The 11,091-nt window shown below is 39.5% G+C and overlaps 1 protein-coding gene across 3 annotated transcripts in view; it reads right to left on the bottom strand.

Moving 5' to 3' along the window:
* The window catches only part of LOC131791484 (tetratricopeptide repeat protein 28), an 88,536-nt gene continuing 77,445 nt past the window's right edge, over positions 1-11,091 (bottom strand). For all 3 annotated transcript variants that reach the window (XM_066158962.1, XM_066158961.1, XM_066158963.1), the window contains exons 5-6: positions 5,206-5,273; positions 1-4,009 (exon numbers count right to left, since the gene is read on the bottom strand). In XM_066158962.1, the coding sequence (XP_066015059.1) occupies positions 950-4,009; positions 5,206-5,273 (3,128 nt within the window). In that variant the 3' untranslated portion in view covers positions 1-949. The remainder of the gene's footprint in view (positions 4,010-5,205; positions 5,274-11,091) is intronic.

Below are 11,091 nucleotides of genomic sequence, written 5' to 3'. Positions count from 1 at the left end.
TCTGTCGTCGTTCTCTAAAACAAACTGATGAGTGTTTGATAAAACGGACTAATATTGATCAAACTCGTTTGATTGAAAGCAGGCCGTTGTAGCCAGCTCTTTGACTTGTTGTTGGCCTTTTTCCTAAGAAATTTCAATTTTTGTTTCAACATTTGTAAGAGTCATATTAGAAAAGTCAAGCGGGCGGAAAACAATTGTATGTCGGGCCCACGGGACTAGAGGCTGGCCACACCCCTGAGAGTAGGTCTTAACAACATCATCTCTGATGATTACTTCTTCAAATTAAGCTTAGAATGGCAATCTTGGCACTGATGGAAATAGATTGCATTAAAATGGATTGAAAAAAAGTTGAAAATAATAATCAATTTTTTTGTAAAGATAATTGCAAATTGCAACAAAGTAATTTATGACGTAGAAAAACCATTAAGATCAATTCGCATATGGCTGCGAATTTTGCAAATCACATTTTTGAAATTAAAATTTCGCCACCTTTTGCAAATGACAAACTGTTTCTTTGCTAATCAAAAGCTTAGAGTATCAACATAATTAAAACCCGGTGGACAAGCTCCTGGTTGTGTACAAGAAAAAAACCTCTAAATTATTTTACACATAACTGATTGCAATAAAGGAATAGATCTGAGTGTCATTTTGGCGAAACGAAAACCTCGTAGTCGCCTTCAACAACTTCAGGCATTAACAACAGAAGCCTTATTGCATCCAGTTCTCTTCGCAAGCATCTAAATTTTTAAAGGTAAAAAAAAAAGCAATTCCACTGAACAAAATATACTGAAATAGTCTGTTTTATTTCCAAAGTAAAGTCACAGATCTCAAGTTCCATTTAACAAAAAAGTGAAAAGTAATGAAAAATAGCCAAAAAGCGCCAAAATAGAGAAGCATTTAAACATTCCAAGTTCCTGCGTCATTCATTTTGAGATGAAATAAAAATTTTTCATTTATGTGATTTCATATTCAAATTTTCTCTTTCCTTTGTCATGAAGTCAAGAGTGACGTCATCTCCAATCAGCAAAAAGGGCGCCCAGTATTTGATGTCGCAGAACTTGTCTGATTCTCTGAGGCTTTTCATGGCCAGGTTCAGTGACTCGCTTGCTGGTTTACCTCCTGCAAGTTGTTGATAAAAGTGTTTCATGAACTCAAGAGTAGCCTCGTCGTCAATTGCCCACAGGGACACCACAATAGACCGAGCACCAGCCCCCATAAAAGCGCGCGCAATGCCAACCACACCTTCAGCCTTGATCTCGCCCCGGCCGCTGTGGCAGCAACTAAGCACAACAAGTTTGGCCCGAAGTTGAGCATTCAACACATCTCCAATTGTTAACATGTAATCCTCCTCCGTTGGCACAGTAGATATTCGGTCTGGGTCAGGTGTAAGAGCAATTTGGCCAGTTTCCATACATCCGTGTGCCGCAAAGTGAACTAGGGAAACGGAACTGAGTCTTTTCAACACCTCACGTTTCGTGGCCTGTCTGCCAGTGATTGGCATGATATTCAGAATTTTTCCGATCATTTCTACTTCTTCTTTAGCACACGGAAGCTGCTCTCCCTCGCTGTTAGTAACCTCGGATATCCACGGATCCCCTACCAGTAACGCATCACTGCTTTTGTGATAATCATCTGGGCAATCGGCAATGAGTCTAAGACTTGCTAACGATGGAGCGACTCGGATTGTGAACGACTCACACAGGTATTTAGAATTACCATCCTTCAATGCAGCGTAAGGAACGATCCACAGGGGTCCATCAGGAATAATGAGTAGCTCATCCCCTTCAATCAAGTCAGCCACCGGCTTCATAACGATATCATACAAAGTGCTCAAGCATCCGTCTTGTTGGATGTGAGGTTGAGGCTTGGCTTCTTTGGTTTTCTCATCCACTTCTGAACGGCCCTCCCTCAAAGCATCTAAAGATCGATTCTCGCATCTCACATTAGAAAGAACACCAAGTTGTGTATAGACACCGAGCATGAACGACTTAAAGGACAGGCTTGATCCACTATTCTCTGAAACAAAACCTTTGAGTTTACTTTGTCTTAACTGAACTTGTTTTCCCTCGGACCCAACCCAAAGATAGACGTTAGCTTTGTCCACTGCCTGAAAGACAGTGTTTGGTGGAACGTTTTTTAAAACTGCGCAATCTTCATCTTCTCCCTTGTGGTGACTTGTTCCACCACAAAAACTGGATTCCATGAGGTCGGTCAGAGCTTGAGCTCGTCCTTTCTCAGCAACAAATAAGGCTTCATCTACATTACCTTGTTCTACGAGAACTCTCCACAAACCCGTATACGCCACTTGATGCTGATTTCGAAAATTAACTTTCCACTCATCTTTAGATATTAGAAGTACTCTCAACGAATTGAATAAGTTTATGCTAGCTTGGTAATGTTCAACGGCTTTTGGCAGTCTACCTTGCAACTCAAAAACCCATGCTAATAAACAGTAGGCCATTGCCTCCGTGAATTTGTCTCCTACTTCTTTAGCTATTAGAAGATGTAAGTTGTGGTACTTTATGGCTTTTTTGAAATCACCAAGACGGCGATAAGCAATGCCAAGATTGCTATAAGCACCACCCTCCCCATGCTTGTCTCCTACTTCTTTAGCTATTTTAAGATCTAGGTTGTGGTAATCTATGGCTTTTTTGGAATCACCCAGATAGTCATAAGCATTGCCAAGATTGCCATAAGCACTACCCTCCCCATGCTTGTCTCCTACTTCTTTAGCTATTTTAAGATGTTGGTTGTGTTGCTCTATGGCTTTTTTGGAATCACCCAGACGGTAATAAACATTGCCAAGATTGCCATGAGCCATACCCTCTCCATCCTTGTCTTCTACTTCTTTAGCTATTTCAAGATGTCGGTTGTGGTTCTCTATGGCTTTTTTGAAATCACCCAGACTAAAATAAGCATTGCCAAGATTGCCATAAGCGTTACCCTCCCTAAGCTTGTCTCCTACTTCTTGAGCTATTTTAAGATGTAGGTCGTAGTGCTCTATGGCTTTTTTGAAATCAGCAAGACGGCGATAAGCCATGCCAAGATTGCCATAAGCACCACCCTCCCCATGCTTGTCTCCTACTTCTTTAGCTATTTTAAGATGTAGGTTGTGGTACTCTATGGCTTTTTTGAAATCACCCAGACTAAAATAATCATTGCCACAATTGCCATAGGCATCACCCTCCCCATGCTTGTCTCCTACTTCTTTAGTTATTTTGAGATGTAGGTTGTGGTACTTAAGGGCTTTTTTGAAATTACCCAGACGGCGATTAGTATTGCCAAGATTGCCATAAGCGTTACCCTCCCCATGCTTGTCTCCTACTTCTTTAGCTATTTTAAGATTTAGGTTGTAGTACTCTATGGCTTTTTCGGAATCACCCAAATGGTAATAAGGATTGCCAAGATTGCCATAAGCAGCACCCTCTGCATGCTTGTCTCCTACTTCTTTAGCTATTTTAAGATGTAGGTTGTGGTACTCTATGGCTTTTTTGAAATCACCCAGACTAAAATAAGCACTGCCAAGATTGCCATAGGCACCACCCTCCCCATGCTTGTCTCCTACTTCTTTAGTTATTTTGAGATAAAGGTTGTGGTACTCAAGGGCTTTTTTGAAATTACCCAGACGGTGATAAGCAATGCCAAGATTGCCATAAGCGTTACCCTCCCCATGCTTGTCTCCTACTTCTTTAGCTATTTTAAGATTTAGGTTGTAGTACTCTATGGCTTTTTTGGAATCACCCAAATGGTGATAAGGATTGCCAAGATTGCCATAAGCAACACCCTCCCCATGCTTGTCTCCTACTTCTTTAGCTATTTTAAGATGTAGGTTGTGGTACTCTATGGCTTCTTCTCCCTGATTATAGAGATCTACGACTTTCCTGACATCACCTGAACTTGCACTACCCGGGTCATGACTAATAGGATCTTTTTCCTCCATGGACTTATCTCCCACTTCACTGACAGACTGAAGTCTTAATGACAACAAGATCCTATGGTTTTTGTTGATCTTTTTTATGTTAAGGGTTAAAATATGGAAAAAACAAAAAAGATTATGTTTCTGATCATATTGATATGTAATAGTCCAATTTAACATTTGCGTGCTTGGTTCCCAAACCTCTGAACAAGAACCATGATTAAGGGTGACCTTGTTATGATAAAAACATTGCTGCTTTTTTAATGCAAACTACTTTGTTATTATCGTTTCTAGATACTGGTCTCTATCACAACAAGGTCACCTTCAGCCTTACTCCAAATCAAAGGCTTGGCAGCTAAGTACACAACTATAAAATGGCCCATTAGGAGGGCTTTGCATGAAAGGTGGATGATTTATCAACATTCAGTCCTAAAGTCAGTTATGAAGTAAATCTACACTTCAAAAAATATTTTTTCTGTGTGCTGCCTCAAACTTTAACGCGAAATATCTACATTTAATCTCTAGTTTCCAAAAACTGAGCAGCACTTGTTCAATTTTTAAATTAATATAGCCTTAACATCAGACAAATGTTTGACAGCAGTGGAAGAAATGAGTCTATAACACAAATACATGTCTTTAAAATTGTTATTTGTCCATAGGAAAGCACAACGAAAGTTTATGAGTCTCTAAGTAGTGGAAAAAGGTCAAAGGCAAGAAAATCTGCATAAGATATGTAAACATTACCGAGATTTTTGTTCTGGCTTGTTTAAGAGAGATCATCTACCCAAGTACTATGTATAAACTGGATGAATATTAGTCTTCTAACCCTTTAACTCCCGTGAGTGACCAAAAGAGAATTTCTCCTTACAATAGCAATACAACATCAATCAGATAAGTGTTGAGAGTAAAAAAAAATATATCAATTTAAAAATAGTTAGTTGATGCGTTACTGAATTCTCTGTACTAACATTACAAGAATTGTATGGTTGACAGTAAGGATAATTACAAATTTGGTCTGGGAAATTAAAGGGTTATTTAAACTAATGTACCAGTTATTGGCATGGATAGTAGAACTAGGTCAAATTGGCTAAAAGGAGTAATTTCATTAATAAGTCATGAGGTAATAACTTCTCCTATGTTTTTAATCGCACACACTTAAAGTATATGAGCTGACAAGTTCCCATCATAATTAATACCCTTCTTTGTATTTTCTCCCTTGAAACACCAAATTATGGAAACTTTTTCCATTATACCCTCGGTTAAAAATGAAAGATTCCTTCAAAGGATACAGCTAGTCCCTTATTACACCAAGTGATTGCTTCTTCAAATCTCTTCAATTCAACACAAGCAGTGGCTCCTGTAGGCAACAACACAAGGAAGCATATTATTATTGTAGCTCAATTTTGAGAAAAGAACCTGAAACCATTGAAATCATTACAGACCAGAAGAAAAAAAAAAAAGACAAAACAAAACAATACAAAAAAACTGAACGGAAAAGAATAAACAGGCCCTATTAGGTTTCAGTTAGATTTATTTAGCCTTACAGACAACTGAAACTTCTAAGAACACTTAAATTGGGATCAACAACTCCCACAAAAACACTAAGAGTGAGGTATGTCCTGATCCTTCTTTTTAAAACAGCTAGATAGTGACTTAAGCGCGTGTCCACGAGAGCACTGGGCAGTCGTGCTACATGCCATCTCACCGATTTCAATGAAACTTTGTCAGTTTAAAGGGTCTACCCCAAAACTCCAAAAAACAGACTGGTTTCTGTTTTGGTTTTTTCCGGGGGGAGATAGACCACCCCCCCGGTTTTTTCTTGGTTTTCACCGAGGAAATCGCTTCAAATAGGTAAAACGTATGAAGCTCTCACTGCGATGGTATTTAACCGATTACTTTGAAGATTTGCACACATATTTTTACATCCTTAGATAATGGCCGCCGCGAGTATCAGACAGTTTGATCGACGGCTTGTCAATCAACAGAGGCAAATATACGACTGCGTTTTTAGACTTTTTGATTCATCTAAATATTTGACAACTTTGAGGTCAAATATCTCCCGTTGCCAGAAAGCTACAACACTAGTCTTAATTACCCTTTATAAGCCATCATTTCATCTCTGAAAATCATCAAAAAAATCTTTGGGCACTACCGTATTTTTGTCTTGGATGCCTTTTAAAATCTGCGACTGTGACAAGTTTCTCTCAACTACACCTGTCACGCAATTCTTGCTCTAGGCGGTCACTTGACAAAATAAACCTACATTTTTTATCTCTTTATACAAGATGATTGGTCAAGAAAGGTGAAAAATGTGAAAAAATTTCGAGGAATGGAAAATTTCACGTTTAGAGAGATGCATGTTGACGGAAAATCAATGGGAAAATCGTAGCGTTTCTTTCTTCAGTCGTTTATTACTTTGAAGATTTGCTAAAATCAGGACATAGGGCTCTTGTACAGAACAAAACATTCATTAGCCTATACTCTGATCGTCTATTATCATTATCGCACAGTTTACAAAAAGGAAACTGTAACAGGAGAGGAGATTTTAAAGTCACATGTCGCCTGCTTGTTGACGTACAAGTTCCCGAGTGTAACAACTTCGGCTTTTCCATACCGTGAATGACGGGAAACTCTGCTCCCCTTATTTGTTAGGAAATATCAATAGCCCCATAAATTCATTAACTACGCCATGTTTCCAGAAAATAAGACTGGAAAATGTTTTTTCCACTTTCCACCATCAAGAAATTCCACGTATAGGAATAGTATTTGTAGGGTCACTGCGTGACCTTTTATGAGAAGTAAAAATTGTTCATCTTTTTTTTCAAGAAGACACTTCTAGGAAGTTTCTAATCCTTCTGTTATCTTATTTTCCTGCTTTTTGACTGCAAATATCATCTGCTATTATTTTCGCTGATTGTCATGGCCTTTCCTGCGTGCACGTGCGAGCTAGTTCATATACAGGACTCTTTCGAGTTTCTCTGGCTGTTGTCGGGCTTATGTGTGTAGGTCTGGTTCAAAAGATATCTGCACGCTGCAACACGGGTTCCTATGTTTTCTCCTTTTTCTTTATTTGTATTTTCATTCTCTTGCTTGCATTATCACACATTTATGTTTTTTTTATTCCCTCAGCACTTTCCCTCAGATTTGCAAGTAGGCCATGAAAAGTCAATATTGACCAGAACTGAAATCTTTTTCTATCACTATTTGTTTCAGAGAACCCCCGTCATTTGGGACTTTATTTCTCGAGAAAATGTGTTTTTATTTGCTATTTATTTCCATTAGAACATGAAACTAGGTTCTGATAAGTTTTTTTGTCTCGTGACTCCCAAAAACTGTGTTAGCGACAACATCAATTGAGAAATCAAAGGCAATTACGCCTGAGAAATTCGCTTGTAGCATTCTACCCGCAGAAGGCAACTCCATATAATGAAACGTTCTAAGACCTCTGTAAACTAGAGACATTGGGTGATGTTGAGGAGTGAAATATTTACACTAAATCTGTGACCCTTAAATGGGTCACGTACTCGTACATATAACATCCGGAAAATGTCACGCATGTATAACACCGTAGGCGTAACTGGCGTATCCTATCGACTTCAATAGTAAAGAGACAACTTATTTACTATTTGTATATGAGCAACCTTATTTACCCTACTTGAAAAAATCCTTGATGAAGTCTACTATTGTCAGACAAAACGCGTGAGAGATAAATACTAGTTTTTACTTTCTCAGTTCGTGCAGTGGTGTTCACTAGTTTGTTCCGTTAAAAAATGCTTTTAATGTGAAGTCAAGTCGACCTTGACAGAAAAACTAAGCTCACCCTGTCATAGTCAATGATTTGATACCGTAAGTACCAATTTAGGTAAATCATTGGGGTCATTTTTTTTGTGACAGCCGATCAAAGATAGACATCTCTGAAACGTCTCTGAAACTCTTTTTAAAAAGAGCGTACACTTCCGGGAATATTTTCCTCCTTCTCGCAACAGCGCAACAGACATTGTTAATCCTATGTAGTGTAGGTGTATCAGTTGTATTACGTTTTCATAGTGATGCCATATAAGAAATCGAGTGTCTAAAAAGCCCTCAATTCAATCTAACACTCGAATTGATAAAGTCAAGATGGTGCAGTTGTCTTGTTCATTTGCAACTAACTGTGGAACCAAATGTTACTTTTCTCGCGCTGGCCAGGGACGGCAACAGCTCATACCTCTAAATTCGTGGGTATACAGCTTAAAAAAAAAAAAAAACATTTGAGAGACGTCGATGTATCCCAAACATGCGTTTCGTCCGAGATGGAGCTTATTCTAGCGCGTATTGGCTTATTTGGAGATTACGAAGGCCGCGATTTCACGATGTACCTCAAATATCGTGCACAACTTGGTGTGGGATTCAGACCTTCGGGTTCGTAAATGCCAGCTTCCTCCTCATAAAAATCGGAGACATAAAGTGAGAGAGAGATGAATCTGCAGATGGCAGAAGAAATCAAAGCTGGTGGCGAGTCTTTCTGGTGGCGGCAAGGTGACTGTAAACCTAAATAGAACGCCTACTGTAGCTGCTATCTTAGAGTCGACAATGAATAAGGAAGAAAGGCAAGAAGAGCGCTTATCTGAACATCAGTTTTCCTCACTGGTGATTTGTGACTGAGATGAACTTTATATCATATGATTGCTAGGGATACGCAGGTACTGTAGAGGCGCTCACATAGATAGAGGTGGGCGATCCTCCCTCTGACTTAAGAACTGCGACAAGTTTAAAGCGCAGACCAACTGGCACAGTTTGAAGCACCTCAGGGTCCCACTAGGCTCATCACATTTGAATCCTTCAGAAAACTAGTCGTAGAAGCGGGTGGTTATCAGCAACGTGCACAGATTTCTGAAAGCGGGTCATCGCGAGAACTATACCCAATCCGACATAGACGGAACAAGAAAGCGAGATATTCTTGCTAAAAAAAGGGTGTATCAAGACGTTTCCGTCATTGGCTGCCATCCAAATGTACCCTGACAAAGACAAACACAGTGAAGCCGACAAAAAAATTCCGCCTAGGATAAGATCAAAAGGAAATAGACTTAGACCGGCTTGCCATTCTATAGGCATGGCTAGAAATCGAGGTCAGTCAGCGGCTGATGTCGCGGACGCAACACGAGCAGCATAGGCTAAAGAGGGACTTTCAATCCTCAACTTCCATTTTAAAAATGAATCAAATGGAGGTGTATCAGACATTTTGCAGCGCTGATAACTTCTTTATTATTTTCTTTCCGAGATATTGCTTAAGAAGCTGTTAAAATCTTGTCCAAGTAAGAAGCTTACTATTTTGTTTTTCAAGTCAAATTATTTTCGCGCCAATGCTGCAATCTATGTCAATCTTTGAGCCTTCAGTAACTGCCCTGTAGCGGTATTGTCCATAACAGGCTAGGTTACTATGTTTATACAAAATGACGATCGAAGAGTTCTTTGATATGTTTTCAGATCTTATAATTTTAGTTTTTGAGTCAACGTCTCTACTGGGAACAAGACCGATAAGAAAAAAAATTTTTTGGACTTATGGAAGTCGTTTGGCAGCGTGGATTCACACTTTTATAACTTTAAATAGCCTTCAATTAGAAGGTCGGCTTTCGAAAAGATCTAACAGACGTGGGCAATTGACAAAACAACCCTTGTTGTGGCTGCAGGAAAAGCTTTAGCTGACCAACATAAGCCATTTTAAGACACTTAGGGCACCAAAAAGGTTTAAAGTTTCTTCGACTGGGGCAGATCGTAGCGAAATCGTGAGAGTTTGAGAACAATGGTGAGTGATCTGGACACTCTTCTAATACATTTCAGACGAAGGCATTTTTAGTACACGCTTTCAGAAAATTACTGTGTCTGATTTTCAAAATTTTCCCACGGAAAGCCTTATGCAGCCGCCATATTTAAACTCCGTAATTTGTCTTTTATGCGCATGCTTAGCCGCCATGATGTCTTCAATTTCTAGCCATGGGGACGGCTATGTTCGAGGTCGGACCTCAAAATTCTGACGAACAACCCTAACTAGCCAAGTGGACTTTGGGTGAGCTGGAAAAACACGAAAAACAGCCACCTTTTCTCAGAAAGCAGGGAATTATCTCCTAGACGTGTGCTGGGCAAGGGAGGAAACTAGTAAGGCAACCGCCTCTAATGTGATTTCCCAAATATCGAGAGAGTTTAAGAGACGACACCAGCCAGAAATGTTGTCTAAGACTGACCGATTGATACAGCAGCAAATCGCTCGATACTTCAGCCGGTTATCTGCCGTAACAAAAATTGGTTTCTTGATGAGGTTCCCCTCTGTAAATATGAATGAGGACGGAGAGGCTGATGCCAATGATCTAGCTTCAGAATTCGAAACTGACCGAACAAGGCAGAAGATAAGGAGAGACCTTGCAAAATTTGCATCTCACTTTTCTCTCATATTTATTGTCTTTGCTCACGAAAACAACTGGCTATATCTTGGGATTTCATCAAGGGAAATTTGCAGGAAGGCTACTCGTCAAATTACTGCTGGCTCATTCTTATTTAAAAATTTTACAAGTCACGCACACTCGATCTAGAGAGATGTAGATTTATATGTGGTAATAGAATGCTTGAAAAAAATATGCAGATATTTTACGATCGAAGCAGGCAAATAATCTTAGAGATCTGCAGATTATTCTGAAATTGTTATCTAGCAGACAGCATGAACAAAGCACTTGAATAATTCCTACGGAGAGTCTTTGGGTCAGACAACAGATGTTAGCATAGCGGAGTTCTGTATGTAAATGTTCGATGGCGGTAAGTGACAACGTCAACACTATTTACTGGGATACCTGTGGTAGCCCAGTCATAAAATGCCTTTGTTTTTTTGTCGTTTTTTTTTTTTTCCTCCGCCACAAAATGGAAAAATTGCGCAATAGTACCCAGAGGTCATTGGGCCCTCAACACCATGACAACTAACTGTGATCCAATGAGGTGTTCACATACTGATCATGCGTGTTATCCCTCAACACCATGACAACTAACGATGATCCAATGAAGGTGTTCACATGCTGATCACGCGTGTTATCCCTCAACACCATGACAACTAACTATGATCCAATGAAGGTGTTCACTTGCTGATCACGCGTGTTATCTTGATGATGATTGACGTTGTCTTGCAAGGACAGGGCCGGGTCACATGACGA

This window comes from Pocillopora verrucosa, chromosome 12, assembly GCF_036669915.1.
Source record: "Pocillopora verrucosa isolate sample1 chromosome 12, ASM3666991v2, whole genome shotgun sequence".
In the NCBI taxonomy this organism is placed as follows: Eukaryota; Metazoa; Cnidaria; class Anthozoa; order Scleractinia; family Pocilloporidae; genus Pocillopora; species Pocillopora verrucosa.
This window is presented reverse-complemented; position numbering and strand designations above follow the sequence as displayed.